Source organism: Sminthopsis crassicaudata, chromosome 2 (assembly GCF_048593235.1).
Source record: "Sminthopsis crassicaudata isolate SCR6 chromosome 2, ASM4859323v1, whole genome shotgun sequence".
Taxonomy (NCBI): Eukaryota; Metazoa; Chordata; class Mammalia; order Dasyuromorphia; family Dasyuridae; genus Sminthopsis; species Sminthopsis crassicaudata.
Genome location: NC_133618.1, coordinates 149,975,545 through 149,994,390, shown reverse-complemented (window position 1 = coordinate 149,994,390; position 18,846 = coordinate 149,975,545). Strand labels below are relative to the sequence as shown.

At 31.5% G+C, this 18,846-nt stretch overlaps 1 protein-coding gene across 17 annotated transcripts in view; it reads right to left on the bottom strand.

Moving 5' to 3' along the window:
• Positions 1–18,846, bottom strand: part of BCL2L11 (BCL2 like 11) — a 39,919-nt gene that overhangs the window by 6,729 nt on the left and 14,344 nt on the right. For 10 of the 17 annotated variants that reach the window (XM_074287676.1, XM_074287678.1, XM_074287677.1 and 7 more), the window contains one exon: positions 5,461–5,570. In XM_074287676.1, coding sequence (XP_074143777.1) covers positions 5,461–5,570 — 110 coding nt within the window. Of the gene's footprint in view, positions 1–350; positions 529–5,460; positions 5,571–18,846 lie in introns of all 17 variants that reach the window. The other 7 variants (XR_012486071.1, XR_012486068.1, XR_012486070.1 and 4 more) reach the window with 1 other exon arrangement.

The following is an 18,846-nucleotide window of genomic DNA, read 5'->3' as shown; positions in this document are numbered from 1 at the left end:
GTTAATGTAAACATATCAGTGCCAGCCTCCTTTGAAAGGTAATATAACCCTAAATTTTTTATAGCATTTTTTTGAGCTAGAAGGGATCTTAAAGATCTAGTCCAACCTTGACAGATCAGGAAATGGAGTCCCCACAAGGATCTAAATGACTTGTACGAAGTCATGTGGGAGTAGACAGTTTTGCAACATGTAAAAATTATCAAGGACATATTAACCACTTGAGCTTTCTGCATCAGTTTATAAATGAACTCTAACACTTAAAACTATCATTCAGAAACTGTGTAAGATAAATGGTAAACATTTAAACAAGCTATTTTCTACATAACAGTTTAACAAATTTTTATAATCACTTTGACAACAGGGCTGAATTATTTGATGTTTTCCTTGGTTGTTTTACTTGCTAGTCTTCTAATATTCACAGTATCCCCGATGCTCTGCCTTCCTTTCCGAAATTTTTCATAGGACTTTGAGGTATTTATCAACTGATAACACCCTCTCTGTAAACTTCCACACGGTGACAATGACATTCTGCAGTGGAAACATTTTTTGGCATTAAAAATTTAATTACCACAAATTATCCTTTTGGGGACTATACCTTAATAAAATACTCATTTAAAACTAATTATATATCAAATAATAGGTATAGTTAATATACTTCATAGTGTTGCCATGAATGCCTAAAATACCATATTACAAAGGAAATTACTGTTAATACACAGAACACATCACTAATTTTAACCTTGTAAGATTATTTCAAGTAATTTTAATGCCATTTATAAGATCATTTCAAGAGCATAGTTAAATGAGTCATAGTACAACACTGATGATCTTTTTACTATATGTAAGGAAGGGTGAATATTAAAAAGGATAAAATAGTCCCTGTTTCATGGAGTTTATAAATGACATTTCTAATCCAAAATCAAGTAACAGTTTGAGTGCCATTAACTTGCTTATTAAGATAATACTTTGCTTTATTAAAAACAAACTATATTGCAAAAGAACTATATATAAATGAAATGTATGTAAAATAAACTTTCTAATTAACTAAACAAGTTTCACTATTTGAAAAAATCCTATGAAATGTTTTGCTTTAATTTCCTTTCTCAGGCAAAATTAGATGAAAATTAGTCTCAGAACACACTGTTCTGAGACACCTCAACCTCAGATAAATGTTCACTGAAAATGTAATGTAAATTAACCACAACCCCAATGTCACTTTGCTCTGGGGTTCAGTTAGCTATAGCATTCTAATGATATTGTAAGAAAATGTATTTTGTATGCTAAGCTTCATCTCAGATACATGCTCATTTCCTCCATAAGTAGTAAAACCAAGAAAAAAGACAAGAACTGTCAATCAAATGTATGCATTTATAGTTCTGAAATGATTACATATTTGAATGTGAATATGGACATAGGTCTGGATGAGTAACACTGCAGGTGTACCACCTGCATTAGGTCTGAACTGAGAATTCACATTTGGTTTGAATAAACACAGCTGCATTTAGCTGAGTGCCCAATCAGCCATTTAAACACACACCAATGCACAAATCTGGGCCCACATTTGGGTACACCCAGATGTAACATATGTTAAGAGAATAAAATATGAGAGTTAAAAATTAATCTTAGACTATTTTGCACACATTATTACTATTAATAATAACTTCATTTAAGAATAGCATTAACATATTTTGAAAGATTTCAGTTTTAGTCCAAGAAAACAGAAGCCAAGATATACTATTCAAAAACAGGTAGAGCAAAAGAGAGTGCACTGAACTTGGTGAATGAGTCTGACTCTACTATCTGATACAATCCTGTCTCTGGGCCTAAGTCATTGCAGCCCAAGAAGGAAAGCTTTCTTAATGTCCCAATAAGTTGCCACCTTTATATTTAATGAGTATATCATCTTTTTTCGACCCCCATATTACTTTAATTTTGGTCCTCATCCCTTCTCTTGAACTTTCTTAATAACCTCCCAATTATTCCTGCTAAATCCTGCCTTTCCCCAATCCCATTCTAAGGTGGAGTAAATGATCTCTGACAAACAAGCACTTAACTGGCCTCATCCAAGGTCCTTCTGAAGTCTTAAAAAGAAGAACCTAATTCAGTTAATATTTTAGAAAACCTCCTACCCTTTTAAGTGATGTCTGAAATATTACATGAGTATGGATATTTTTCACTTCTTGTTTATATCATGAAACATGATACATTTTTATTCGTTCCCACTAGAATGGAGGTCTTTTAAACAGAAGAGAAAACTATCTTAAAAGTATATATGCAAAAAGTATGGTTATATTCTAAATGATTTATTATATGCTTGCTACTTACTAGACATGGATAATTCAAAAACAAAAGATCTTGAGAAGGCAGAGAGGATACTGGGAGCTAGGGAGATGAGGAAAGGTGTCACATGGGTACCAAGAAATGGAGAAGTTCCAAAGATAGGGGACAGTCAGCAGAAAAATGTTCTTAATGAGAAACAGTACAGAGGACAATTTAGCTGAAACAAAGAATAAATCAAGAACTATCTGTGATACCTACTCCTTTTGGCTATAAACTAACAAGGCACTTTCTGGGAGATGTGTACGATACATCTTTGGTATTTAAAAAAACACATTTGACTTAAAACATGATTATTATTAACTTATTGTTCGATAATGTAGTATAGTTGTTCCCATTAGCATTTTAGATCCTTCCATCCTATACTACCTCCCAGTCTGTCCAAGTCCATGTTCATTGTTTCCATGACACTTCTATCCAGATAATTTTGTTGTTCCCTTTTTCTGTTGCAAACAAGTCCTGTCTTCTTATTATGTGGTCAAAGTAAAATCTAACCTTCCAATGAATGTTTTGAATTTATTTCTCTTAAGTATAACTGATTTGATCTTGCTGTCCAAAGGACTCGAAAATCTTCTCTAGTATCACAATGTTAAAGTATTGATTCTATAGCATTCGACTTTTCTCATCATACAACTGTCTCAGGAGGGATACACTGCTACTGGAAAAACCATAACTGACTATATGGACCTTATATGTTAAGGTGTTATCTCTGCTTCTCAGTATGCTGTCCAGATTTGCCATAGTTTTCCTTCCAAGGAGCAAGCATCTTTTAATTTCATGACTACAGAAGCCCCCTGTATAATATATCTTTGAGCCCAAGAATATAAAATCTGCACTCCTTCCATTTCTTTTCCCTCTATTTGCCAGGAAGTGATGGCTCCAGTTGCCAAGATCTTAGTTTCTTTCTTTCTTTTTAAATGTTAAGCTTCAAGCCAGTTTTTACACTCTCCTCTTTCACCCTCATCAAGAAATTTCTTAATTCTTCTTTCTGCCATCTTGATACACTTCTGCCATCACAGTGATATTGTCTGAATATCTGAGAATGTTCATGTTTCTCCTGACAAGCTTACTCCCTCCTTTTAATTTATCTAGCCTGGCATTTAGCATAATGTACTCTGCATATAAATTAAAATAAATGAGGTGATAACATACAGCCTCTGTAGTACACTTTTGTAACTGGTTTTTAAATGGTGGTGTTCTGGTATTCCATAAACAGTTCTAAGATATTTTAACAAATGAAAAACTCTATACTGCAATACTATTTTCAGGGGAAGAAAAAGTAAAGGACCATATAAGCACATTAATTCCTAAAGCAAAAATTTTAAACTATTTAAATTTTACAACTATAGATCCAAACTAAAGAGAAACCTTGGTCTAGGAGTCTGCCTCTGCTTTTCTCTGCCAAGTCTTGCTGTTAAAGAATATTAGGACAACCTCCTAATCTTTTATTAAAGCTATTTCATTTCTTATCTACAAGTTTTTAACTCGAGTCTAGGAGCTTGCTTTAAATATTTTGCTAAATGTAATTTCAGTATATTTGGGTTCCTTTTTAATACTTTGATTTTATTGCATGCATTTAAAAATTTTATTCAAAAAAAGTAATTGGCTTGATACCCACCCTAAAGATTACCCCAAAACTTAAGAACCAATCTGTACAGTCTTTCAAATACCCAAGTTAGATTTCACATAAATAGTATAAAAAATCCTTTGTAGAGAAGCCCATCATAAAAGACAAATTATAAAGAGCAACACTAAGTTAAAGAAAGGCTTTTTTGTTAGTCTGAAAAAGAACTAAGAAATGATCAAGGAAAATGGGAATATGGAAGAGAAAAACTGAAACTTGAAAATAAAATACCAACAGTAAACACATCTATTTCATGACTGTCATTAATAATCAAAAACATTCAAATTTTTAAAATTTAACAACTGGGCCACATACTAAGTATTAATTGAAATTACTATTAAGAGGAAGCTATTTTTTAAAAATCAGTGATATGCTTAAAAAATCCAACTAAGATCTTGACACAGCACAGGACAGAAATATAATGAGACTCATATGGATAGGTTTAACAAAGCCTATATTAATATATTTATTTAGATAACACTATAGAAAATTCCTGTCTGCTTCATATTACATAAAATTTTGTTTTAGAAAAAAAGCCTGACTAAAAGTAATACTATGAAAGAATAATATAGTATAAAATGAGGAATGAGGAGATTTTGGTTAAAGTTTCTGCTTTAACACTAGCCATGTGATCCTGTACAAGTAATTTAATCTCTTTAAGACCCAAATCTTTCACCTGAAAAAGGAATTAGATGAACTCTATTCAGAGATTTCTTTTAACTCTATCTACCTGATTCCATAGGTCATTAAACAGGCCACAATTATATTTACAGTAACACAATTCTTACCAAAAAGATTAAAGATGACTGAATATAAATTAGATTAAAATGTCATAGTTTTAACCCACAAAATTGACCCTGAGGTTAAATGTCTACAATTTTTTTAAATGAAATTCATTCTTAAGTAAAATTATGGGTGTTTTCATCAATTGGGAAAGCACTATGAAAACTAATGATACTTAAGAAAATTATATCACACAAAATCAATAGTCACTGGTCTAGTCCATTTCCAATCAAATCAGAGTAACAGAAGTAATATTTCTAAATGAAACTTGGGCTAAAAATGCTTTCATTTTAATATTTAACTATATAAAAACAATTATACAAATCTATAGCTAAGGTTATATTGTTAAAGTTGTTAAGGCTGTATATGAGGTTGTGAAATTTTATTTGTAGTTAACTAAGAGTCTGATATTTTATATTCTCTCAATTTTGGACTAAATTATTTTAAAATCTAGAAAGCTACAGAGAGATAGAACATTGTAATCTTTGGCAAAATTTTCACCAAAAATAAAACCCCAAAACCTATTCAGATGCAAATTTCTTGAATAATGTTTTAAATTATTATTCATAAAAACAAAATGTCATCTCAAAATGTATTTAAAATATTCTGTTAGTTTAAATTTAGTGACAACATATACATAGAAGGAAATAAAGTAAAAGGCTATATATTTAAGTAACAAGGCCTTAGGCAAAAAGAATAAAGAAAATTTAAGTTACCCTTCTTGGATAATAAGCATTAAATTCATCTCCAATACGTCGCAATTCTTGTGCAATCCAAATTTCTGGTCGCATATCTGCAGGTATTGATTGAGACTGCCTCATGGAAGCTGCATCAGAACAACAAAAAAAAGAAGTTTGGTATTTTCTAAGATACAAAAATAAAAGAGAATGTGAACAGATCATCTTATTCAAGTCCATAAAACATCTAAAATTAATAATGACCAGGACCCCAGAAAGAAAAACTAACCTTTAATATAATTTAGGTTCATATAGAAGAGCTATGGATTATCTGTTTTATTGTTTCAAAACTCAAGGTTTGAAATAAGTTAATATTTTCACAGGCCTCCCACTTTAGAAAGACTGTAAGCATCCAAAATGTTACACCATTAACCGAACTTGAAAAAATTTTAAAGTCATTATAGTATTAGGAAAGAAATAAAGAGTTTCCTGGGAGTTTTAAGGGTTTATGTAGATAATAGTCACAGGAATAAATAGTCACCATTATATTTTAAAGTTCTATGATAGTAATAATACATTCAAAATCCATTTTGCAGATTTTAATATATGTTCATGTCTGTGTTTGTGTATGTGTATATTTTCAGTAGACTTACAATGCCATTTTGTGGTATTGCCCTCATTTTATATCTAGAGTGTAATAGCTAAGGCTCAGAAACTTTTAAAGAGTAATTTGCTCAGAACAAATAGTAAATAAGATTTTGGCTGCAATTGAGAAACCAATTTAGTAATTCCTCTTCCATTAGGAATACTTTCTTTTTTTTTTTTTTTTTTAATGATTTGAATTTAGTAAATAAACAGAAGAGGTATGAGGAATTGATATGGAATAATATTACAGTATAGAAAGCATACAGTCCTTGCCAATGCTACTGTGGACTCAATGAAAACAATGTAATTCATGTTTTGTCTACGTAATTTAAAGCAGTTGATAAACATTCATTCAGTTATACAAAATACCATACACATGGAGTACAAAAGTAAAGTCACTTTTCAAAGGACAGAAAAGAGGGAAGTTAGACCTTTCATTAAGCTGTCATTGACATTTATACCAAGTAAATTTATTCATTTGTTAATGCTATGTAGCAGCCAAAAAATGGGGAAGAGCCCAAATGTGAGTTGCCAAAATATCCCTACACCAAGACATAATGCTCTTTTCATATAGCATATATTAAAAAAAAAATGTTATAGCACAAGAATCTTTTAACACAATGAGTTTAGGCAAAAAAATTCAGGATTCCTGATTTTTATCGCTTTTCTTGTCATGACCTATATAACTCACTTATAAAGACAGACAAATTAGGAAATGTTAATTTTCATCCCTGTAAAATAACCAAATCTTAAGATAAAGTATTGCCAAGTAGAATAACAGAATGATCCAGAATTGTCATGTAAGCAAGCACTGATTTAGCAGTTATATCATTTCTAAAAAGGATCACTTTTACCTTTCCTTTCAATCCCCTTTATGGAACACCCATAATAAATACTGACTGAAAACAAGAGGCTCTGGATTCAGAGAATCTGGCTTCAAATTCCATCTGACTTCAAACTCCATCTGACATTTACTACCTATGTGACTCCCCAAAAGATGTTTAAACATCCTGGGCTTCAGCTTCCTTTCCTGTAAAATGAGGGAGTTGAACTAAATATTCTATCAGACCCTTTTCGAAATTCACATTTAAAATCATGTAAAAAAAAAAAAAAAAAAGATACAAAAGATAATGCCAACATGACATCTTATCCAAGGTCTGAAGAGGCTTAAGATTAATGGCCAGAATCCCAGAAGTCTAATATGCCATTACTTGTTGTATTAAGGTTAGAATAATGGCTATAAATTGTTGGTTTTAATTTTTCAAAGTTCAGGGACTGAAATAATAAAAAATTAAAAATATTCTTACACAATTCCCATTTTCAAAAAGACCATGATTTTCCAAGGTCTATTACTATACAACTATATTTGAAAACATTAGGAGAAAAAATATGGAGTTACTATCTATAAAGTGGCCTATACGAATGCTAATTATTATGAGTATAATAATACTGGAGGAAAATGAACATATCTCAGGAATATGAACACATTTTCTCAGGAATTTTAAAGTTTCATATAGAAGCACAAAAGTTTTATTTCAATGTTATATGTATAACATTCAAAATCCATTTTTATCATTGTATGTTCAAGATTGCTAAAACTTATACTCCCTATATAAGAAATAGTATCATCCAAAGTATAGGAAAAATACATGATTATTGGGTTAACTATAATACTGGAATATGGTCTATAAAAAGCCCTTTAAGTAGGAATTGTTTCCTTTTTGTCTTTGCACTGTTGAGCAATGCCAAAAACATAGTAGACATTTAATGAGGGCTTACTGAATTACATTGATTTTAGGAGGATATGAATAAGAATTTATACAGCATAATGAAGCCTAAAAAGGTTTCAATCTACATAAGGGGACAGAGTAACCACGATGAGAGAATAAACTCATTCAAATAGTGATAAAAGATGAATTGATATACATAGATTCATACACATTTGAAGAAAATGTTTTTTTAAAAGGGGGCAAAACTCCCTAAGGAAATTTAAGCATATCAAACAAGATTTAAGGAAGGTAATATTTAGACTGAAGTCATCTGGATTATGCTAAAATTCAAGTAAATTAAAAATCATTTATTATTATAAAGTATACATTATAAACCTAAAGATATTAACTTTCATTTCCAAAAATTAATTATCCCTGAAAAAAACATCTGGAGAGAAAACTTAAAAGTAAAAATATAATAAATTAGCAATTTTACTTCATTTCCTGGTGTGCAAATTCTTTATTAAATATAGTCAAAATATTGTTATACCAAAATCATTACTGTTCTTTCTAGAATCCTAATGTCAATTAACAATTGATTCTTCCATGTTATGTGCTATGTACTATCTATATATTATCACTTATTTTGCCGGTAAAAATGGGCTAGTACTAAAGAAAAAGTATACCAACAAAATTTATAAAATATAGATATAAAAGACCAAAAATCATGGGCTGGTCTGACAAATGTTTAGCATGCACATATATTAAATCTTTTTTAAAGGCCTATTTTTCTTTTAAAAATAAATAAAATTTTAATGTCTTCATTTTCATCCCCAGCAGCAAATAAAGTCTTCACTAAACAGCTGAATAGACCGGCACCAATCACCTCAGCAGCCAACCCTCAAAATGTTATTTCTTTCTGCATTTTAAGTACAATCCCTTGTGTCAGGAGGTGAGTAATGTGGTTTCATCTTCAATCCTTTAGACTTGTGGCTTAAGACTGTAAACTTAAGAGTCCTTGACTGTCAAAGTTGTTTTTCTCTGTAATAGTGATTCCTGCTTATATTGTTCTACTAAGTTCCATTTATTTTGTTTTGCATCAGTTCATAAAAATCTTCCTAGTTTCCTCTGAAATTGTCCATTTATTTCATCGTTTTTTAATGGTACAGTAACATTTCACTCATATGCTATAATTTGTTTAGCTATTACTTAAGAGGACATCCCCTTGGCCACCTTGAAAAGTTACTATAAATATTTTTGTACACAATGTATCTTTTTCTTCTAACATTCAATAAGGTTTTAATTAAATTATAAACTTCATGTGAACACAGATCAGGGAAGACACTACCAAGTCTATTTCTCTAGATCCTGGTGAAACTATTTTGAATTTCTTTAAAAAAAAAAAAGTTATTTAAATTATTCTGTGGAGACTAGTCTGATAAAGGTTTGATTTCTAATTGAAAGCACCATAAAACGAGACAGTTCATATCACAAGTTAGAAAAAATTGCACACAACCAGGGAATCACTGTGTATAGATTTTAAGAAGTTATATACACCAAGATCAATCTGACATGTCATTTCTGTGTGCTCTTTGAACAAATCATTTACTTTCTCTAGGCCTAAATTTTCTCAACTATAAATTAAGTGAAATGAACTAGACTGAACTCTTAAGATTCCTTACAAAATTATAATTTCTTAAAATATAAAAGACTAATATCAGAATGGGATCTTAAGAGATCATCCAAGCCAGCCTGCCCAACTTGGTAACCAAGGAAATTTTGGGAAAGTATAGAGTACATTAAAAGTAATAAGTGATATTTAGGGAAAGTAGCCATAGGGTTTTTGTGTGCTCGTGAACTCTTTAAAAGTTCAGACTTGTAAATGCTGTAAAATTGACAAAAGAAAACAAGAACAGGAGTTAGGAATATGCAAAGTAAAAGAGATGCTACATATTTAATTTCTATGATAATTCTTTGTGATTACTGGCAGAGATACTGAGGAGAAAAGGAGACACTCATAATTATGAAGAAAGATTTTTTTTTTAATGCTGTCCTGATCTTAAGTGAGAAGTTAAAAGTACAAACCTCCCCAAAAGAGCTATCTGCTGAGAGTTAAGACATGTTAGTATTAACTATTATCACTAATGTTAAAGAATTTGTTGGTTTGTTTGTTTTCCAAAAGAGCACACCTCACTGAAAGCACTCTTTACAAAACAACCTACTTTTACCACCCAATATAAACTGTCAAGACTAAACAGGTTAGTGGATCCAGGGCTGGGATTGGAATCACAAAGGCCTAATTCCAAAACCCAACTCAGTCCAGCAGTAGCCCTGTGACCTTAGATAAGCCAAAGATGGAATTTGAATGAAAGGAAATCTCTTATGGGAATCCCCTATACTGAATCACAATGTATTGGTCCATTTATGGAATGTTAACTCCCATTTAAGTAAAGATTTATTATGATAGAAAGCAGAGATGTATGTTAACCTATCTTAACTAACCACATTTATGGCATGGGCATAGACCTGTTTGGACTAACAAGACAAGCAAGACACCTGACACCATCTGGTGGCAGCTTACCCTAAATGCAGTTCTATTCTTATGAATATTAAATAAATCTCTTGAAACTTGAATGTATGTTAATAAAGTAATATTATATATTATATGGCTATTGAATGAAATATAAGAATATTTTGTGGGGAAGTAATTTTTAAAAATCAGTACCAAAACTAATATAGTACATACTTCAAAGAAGTAGCTCTTTTGAATAAAGATTCCATAAATAAAAAAGAATTTTTTTTAATATACATTAATACAATGGCTCTTCCTTGAGGGGAAAAAATACTTAACCTCCTTCCTAAACCCCATTTAAGATAAGTAAATTCAAATAGTGCATATGTAATAAAAAGTAAATTTTAAAAGATAGGAAAGAGAATAGGTCAAGCTAAAACAATAGCCTAATTGCTTACCTGGTTAGAATAAGATGCCAGTATTAAAAGTTTTCATCCTCTTAAAGTGCTGTTTTGTTCTATTCTACAGTTAGATATAAGCACCTCTAAGCATGACTAGACTTTTGACAATTGGGACCTGGGAGAAGACTGTGGTTGGATTAGCTTAAATCACCAATATTGGAAAAAAATAATTCACTTCATCAAGCCATCAATTTTTTTGCACACCATCTTTCACCCAATTTACCTTTTTTAACCAAAGATCTAGTCATATATTTTTTGCTCAAAATTCTGTCTACTGAAAAACATTCAAATTGTTTTAGCTAGCATTCAAGGCCTCTTCAATTCAGTTCCACCATACTGGTTTTCTGCCTTTTCCTTAGAATACTCCCTTAACCCTCGTCTCCAATTAGACAATTCCTATCATTTAAAGCCCCATTAAGATTGTACTTGGATTCATAACACTTTCCCTGCGTACCCTCTATGAAAAATTACTTTCTTGTCACACCTCATATAACATCTAAATCTCTGTATTTCAGGAGTCAAAAGTTACTTTTGTCTATAAAAGGATGAATCTAATAATCATACCTTTGGGTTCATATTTCAACAAACTTGCAAAGCATGCATAAAATTGTACACAAATCCAGAATTTTTATGAACTTAATATTAATTTTATTTAAAACAGTTTACGTCCTTCACACCATGCACACAAAGGAGAAAATCCTAACTGGAAAAGGGAATGTTGCTTCATTTTTGCTTATGAAATATGTGATCCTAGTATTTTAAGACATTTTATTCCACAAATCCAACTTCAAAAATTTTTAATGAATTTCTATTTCTTTTGTTTTAAACATCATCTACATTTTACAATGTATCAAATTTCCCTCTTTTCCCCTCCTAGAGAGAAATCCTTTATAAAAAGGAAAAGAATTATGCAAAACTAAGTAACACATCAAAAAGTGAACATTGTTGGTATCAGTAATACTCCTTTGTCCCCCTCCCTATCACTATCCAGAAGAGGGGAGTGCTTTCTCCTATCTCTTAGTTATTGTAGTTTCATAGCATTTCACTGCAATGTTTTTATTATTCCTTCCTTTTATTATATCATTTCTGGTAGCATATACTTTTTTCCTAATTCTACCTACTGAACTTAACATTAATTCATATAAGTTTTTCCATGTTTTTCTGTATCCATTATTTCTTGGTCTGCATTTTTTTTTGGGGGGGGGGGGGGCTAAGGCAATTGGTGACTTGCCCAGGGCTAGACAGCTAATAAGTGTCTGTCAGTATGAGGCTGATTTTGAACTCGAGTCCTCCTGATTTTAGGACCAGTGCTCTATCCATTGTGCCATCTAGCTAGTTGTCCTCCATTATTTCTTAAAACATCATAATATGCCAATTCATAATGATGCCATAAATATCTAGGTTAGCAGTTGATGAATCTCTGGGTCAAAAAGTAACATTCATGGTCACTTTTTTCAAATAATTCCAACTCACTTTCCAGAAAAAATTAAATGGATGGTGAAAAATTTAAATAGTACTCAGTACTATTGGAAATTTTTATTAAACTAAAATGTCTATTTGGCTAAGGTTTTCTTCTAGAGTGAATAATATCAATCATAATATAAGATATTATATTGGTTTTATGCATTTAATTTGTTAGAAAACTTTTTTAAAAAAAGAAAATATTCAAAAGTGCAATGTAAAGTGGCAGTTTTCTTTTATGGGAGGGCATTTTCCTAAGGCAAAAAAAAAAAAAAAAAGCTGTTTTGTTGTCCAATATAAAATATGTTAATTATAAAAACATATTTCTAAGCAAGTCAATGTTCCCTCTCATAAGTTAATTTCAAATCATAAGAGCTCTTCAATTCAGGAAATTAATATCGTGGTTAAGTGGTTGATAGTGAAATCAATCTGGCACTTTCAGAAAAGACTTTCTCTAGTACTGTCAGCAAGTGCAGGAAGATCAAAAATCGAGAGTGTCATCACAATTAGCTGCAGCAACAAAGATAAACTTTTCAAGTTCATCTCAACACTTGATAGCTTTCACAAGCCACTCATGTACGAAGCATTTTAGTCACAGCATTACACAAATTGCAACTCTTTTAAATGAATATTTTACTTTTAATAATGCTATGTCAAAGATTCTGAGGAAGAGAAAGAAAAAGGAGTGAAGATAATTATATCAGAAGAGAAATTTTTTTAAATTAATTTTTTTAATGTTTTATGAATGCATTCCTCTACTCCTTGCCATTTGGCCAAAAAAGGGGAAGTATATTTTATTATCTGTTCTCCAGGATCATTACTGGTTTTCTAATTATGCAAGACTTGAGCTTCCTAGTAGTGTTTTTTTTTTTCATTTCCTTTATTGTAATTATGTCTTTTAATAAAGCTTATTCCACTGTTTTAGTTCACTTAAATCTTCCCCATGTTTTTACAAATTCATCACATTCTCTATTTTAGTAACTAAGTGTACATCCAATTAAAAACCATCTTAAGCAAACCACAACATATAAAACAGATAATCTCCAGATATAACTAATATTATTTATACAAAACCAAGGTCTATTTGAAATCAAATATGCTACACAACTCAATTTAATATAATTGAAAACAAAAAAAGAAAACCAACTGTTTTGTTCCTAGCACAAAAGATTCCCTATTTAAGGTAATAAAAGAGCAACAAAACAGTTCTTAAAATCCCACTACAAACTAATTTTACTGCCGTAACTATGTGGTTGCCTTCTAAAAATTAGTTATTATTGAGGCTTCAAATCTGGTACTTTTTCATAATAGAAATTTTCTTTTGAGAAAATGCTTCTGATGGAAAAATGTTATCTGCCTCCACAAAGAAAAAACTGATTAATTGCAGACAAATTGAAGTAAAATTTTCTCACTTTATATTTCTCACTTTTTTTTGCCATATCTAATACAGAAATGTGTTTTGCATAATTTCTCAGGTTTACTTAATATACTATCACTTGTCTTCTCAATAAATGGAGAAGAATTGGGTAAAGGACAGAATTTGAAAGAAAAAAAAAAAGTTAAGCCTAAATAACAAATTTTTTAAAACAAACAAAAAAGAATTTGCTTTCAGAAACCAACATCCAGAATCCAAAGAGAAAATATTTCTCCCTTAAGAGATTTTTTTTTTAGATTAGAAGCCCCTATTCTCTACCAATTATAACAGACTATTAGAAAGGAATGAAATTTAAACATAAGATTCTCTCAACTGCTACAGTATATATGTGTATGACAAGCCCAAATAATTGTCACTTGAATTTTTAACAGTACTTTAAAAAAACCACTATTACATTTGGAATCATGGCCAAAGGGCTATAAAATAGTGCACACCCCCCTTTGATCCAGCAGTGTCTCTGTGGGGAGATGTCTGTCCCAAAGGGATCATAAAAGAAGGGAAAGGACCCACATGTGCAAAAAAGATTTGTAGCAGCTCTTTTTGTGGTAGCAAAGAATTGGAAATTTAGTGGATGCTCATCAGTTAGGGAATGGCTGAATAAGTTACAGTATGTGAAGGGAATGGAATATTATTTTCTATAAGAAATGAGAAGCAAGCTGATTTCAGAAAAGTCTAGAAAGACTTACATGAACCGATGCTAAATGAAGTAAGTAGAACCAAAAGAACACCATACACAGCAACAAGATTATATGATGATCAACTGTGATGAACTTGGCTCTTTTCAACAATGAGGTAATTCAGGCTAATTCCAATAGACTTGTGATGAAAAAAGCCTTCCACATCCAGAGAGAGAACTATGGAAACTGAATGTAGATCAAAGCATATTGTTTTAATTTTTTGTGGTGGTTGTTGCTTGCTTGTTTTTTGTTTTTTCTCATTTTTTTCTTTCACCTTTTGATCTGATTTTTCCTGTGTAGCATGATGAATATGGAAATATGTTTAGAAGAACTGCACATGTTTAATCTAGATTGGATTGCTTGCTTACTGTCTGGGGGGCAGGAGGAGGGAAAAATTTGGAACACAAGGTTTTGCAAAGGTGAATGTTGAAAATTATCTACATGTATTTGGAAAAAAATAAAAAAGCTATTAATAAGTATTTAAAAAAAACATTGCTGCAATAAAACCATAAAAAAGAAAAAAGTACTTTGAAATACAGCCAATAATTTTATCCAATCATGGACTAGGAAACCTAAAAATGAGCTGCTTTCATCAAATTGCAGGCTGACCATTCATAAACTGCCTAACTAAAAGACTATGAAAGCTCCATAGAAGCCTGGAAAATATTTAAATGTTCTAATGATTCTATCCATTCTTCTACATGCTTTATCTCAAATACTAATGCTATGTTGGGTTGTTTGAAAAGTCAATATATGTCTTTTTTATATGAGCAGGAGTGATCTGTGAGGGCTGGCAGTAGCACAGTCCAGCACTTAAAATTTCATTGGTGAAGAGAGAGAAGTCCTCAGAAAAAGCACACTCTACAAATGAAGGCAGTTTTAATCTGGTACTTATAGACTTGAATTGCCTGGAGTACTGAGAAATTTAATTCTTTGCCTATTAATGTTAAAGGCAAAATTTTACTTTAGGTCATCATGACTGCAAGACTAGCCTTCTATACCATATTCAAGTAGCATACTTGAGGAATTTATCATTTGCTACTAATCCCCATTTAGTCTAGAACTCAAAACTATCACTTTCATTTAGATAGTAAAAACAAAAATTCTATCTTTCTATTCTAATATTCTGCACATCCCATCCCACATTCTTTTTTCCTCTCACCAAATATAAGTTCAATTTTCTTAATGTTATGCAAATACTGAGTTCATGTAAGACTTTTAAAAAGCATATTTGTGATAGGGAAAATATGTAGGAAATATTAATAAATATCACTTTATCCTTTCTCATGGCAGAGAAAAGAAACATTTTTAAATATATGAAAATGCATTTCTAAGTGAAGGTGCATATCCTGATAAAGAATTGGCCTTGAAGTTGAGAAAACCTGGTTTCAAGAATTGTCTGACACACATGAACTATGTGATCATTTTGCCGTTCAATCATGTCCAACTATCTGTGACTCCATTTGGAGAATTCCTGGAAAAGATAATGAAGTGGTTTGTCATTTCCTTCTTTTTTAAGTTCTTTTTTAGGATGAGGAAATTGAGGCAAATAGAATTAAATGATTTATCCAGAGCCACACAACTAGTATCTAAGGCTATATTTGCACTCAGGTCTTTTGACTCCGGGCCCAGTGAACCATCAAGTGCAACCTTAGGGCAAGACATTTAAACATTAGTTTCATCTTCAGTTTAAAGTAGATGACTTTTCAGACAAAAATGACTTGTGTTTAAATGTCTATGATTAAAAGACTATTTTAACTTAAAGAATCCTAATTGATAGCATTTTTTTTTTTAAAACTTATAGGATCAGAGCTTTAATGGAAGTGATTTGTGGAATCATTTGAATAGTAACTTGCTTTCCATGTTTAGAAGTTCTGGGCAATTTTTTGGTATTCTTTCTTGTTTGGGTTGCTTGGGTTTTTTGACTTATGTTCTTCTAAGAGACCTATATACATCCTGTCTTCAAGATCTACATTTTGCAATGTTTTGCTTATTTGGATCCCATATGTTCTTTTAACATTATTGCTTTTTGCCTCTCTTACAGATTTTTTCCTTTTGTGCTTTTATTCTCAATTATATATTTTCTTCTATTTCTTAGATGAGGCTTGCCACAACAGATTCTAGTTTTTCTATTTTGACAATTATTTCTGAAGGGTAGACCATTAATTCTATTTTCACAATTTTTATTTGTCTTGTTAAAATCATTTAAATATATTTTTCTATGGTTTTGTGCTGTCTTAGGAATCCATAGGCTCCTCTGCTTCAACAAGTGTTAGGGCTTATTTTCCTTTGGTTTTCAATATTTATTCATAGATTTCTGGGTCCTTTTACATGATCTAGTGGTCATATTATCTTTTGTTATTATTAACTTCCTTGTTGCTTTATATGTTTAGACTCAAGGTTTTAAATTAAGCTTCTTTTTCATTCTGAGATCTTCGGTAATTTTTTTTTTCCTTCTGTCTCACTTTCTGACTCCTGTTCCTCTAATGGTGATTTTCCTAGGGAACCATGGCAGACTCTTCTAAAGGCATAAGACTCTAAAGAGAATTGGCTTCAGCTAAATACTAGGCTTGTATTCTTGAGCACATTGGAATGTCCCTCCCCCTAAATCCCAATTTTTTTCAGTTTTCCAAAACACAGAGTACTATATCATGCTGCTGTCCTAGAACAAGTCAGTGTCTGCCTTTTGCAGCACTTGAGAGGAGTAGAGTATAGAGTTGAGTTCTGTCATGCAGATTATCACCTCTCAAATTTTTTCTTTTAAACTAAACTCTACATACTAATTCTAAAATATACTTGTCTAAAAGTTATTCTGAAAATAAATTGTTTTGAATTTGAAAGTTGTATACTTTATAATTTGAATAATATGATTTCACTAATTTGGCTTTTCCTTTCCTTAACCCTGATTATAATTCCTTTTCACTTTAGTAAATTGTCTTCATTAGTTAATATATATAGTCAGAAAAAAGCCATCCTATTGCCAATCTCCTGGTATTGGATCTCTTCAAATTTAACTAAACCTGATCCTCAATCAATCATTAAGAATGTATTAAGGAGCTTGTGCCAAATCCTGTGGATCCAAAGATGATGGATGGGTCCACCACCAGGCTCCTGTTCAAAGCCTTTTTAGCTTAGTAGTAAGCACTATGTACTGAGCCTAAGCAACAAAATCCCTTAACTTCCTTGTGCCCCCAAACAACTCTGAATTGCAGAGCAGGTGTCAATATTTCCTCACAGGAAGTTCCCTACTGCTCTGAAATCACAGATTATATCCCCCCCAAAGGGGTAAAAAACAAAAGCGCATTTGAATTGCATTTTCTTCTTGAAGTACACTATAAGCATCAGTATATTGATACTGAATAAAATTCCATTTACCAAAAATGGCTTATCTAACCTACTGTTTTAAGGATGAGTGCTAAATCTCCATGGCTATAAGGACAAGTTCTATTTAAAAAAAAAAAAAAAAAAAAAAAAAAAAGGTCAAAATAAAATTTGGTGCTCAAAAAGCTGCCAAGTTTTAACTATTTTAATTGTGAATATACCTACTTTAAGAGAACTATCAAATTCTGCTTAAGCACTTAAAAATTATAATCACGATACCAACAAACCCAAAAGGATTAAGTTGAACTTTGTATCTCATTAGTCCATATAAATCTAATGATGGTGGTCTACAGCTTTGTGTATTTGTTTACTACTTCTCTTGAAGATGAAAAAAAAATACTGCAATGGGTTCCAATCAAAAAATTCAAAGTATATGACCAAAGCAAGCTGGGGGGGGGGGAAATGATTTTCAAATTCCAAACCAACCTTTTTTAGAATAGTGAATTAAGGGCAACTAGATGGGATAGTGCATAGAGCATTGACCCTGGATTCAAAAGGACCAGAAACAAATTAGGCCTTAGACACTTAACATTGTGTAACCTGGCAAGTCACTTAACCCCAATTGCCTCACCAAAAAAAAAGGTGAATTATATTTATAAATTCATACATATTCTAATATTGTTTACACACTATTTCTTATTTGTTGTTTAATTTTGTATGGAAGATTTATGACGAAAACATCCCATATATTTAGTGACCAATTCGGTTTCTTACTAGATATCCACTATTAATGACTTTTTTGACCATCTTCTACAAGGCTCTTTCCCCTAAACACATTTACTAAAGAGAAAAGTTGCCTATTGTGCCAAATAAGGAGGGACCCCAATAGTTTATCTGTTATCACCCAGAAAACAAACAAAAAAATCCTGGATCAAAACAAAAATACCCTGCTTTTTCTGGTATGCTTTTTCTCTTCCACAAGATGTCCCTGGCTTGTGTTTTCTATAATTAGTCCCCCCCCCTTTTTTTTTTTACCCCAGCATATGTATCTGGAAGCTAAAACCTTAACTGTTATTTCCCTATCTATGACCTCAGGGATGACAAACCAATCAGACTCATTTAAACATGACCCATCCAATAAAACATCTAACCTACTTCAATGAAGGAGCTGCCATGTTTTTGGAATTGACCTGACTAGAGGCAT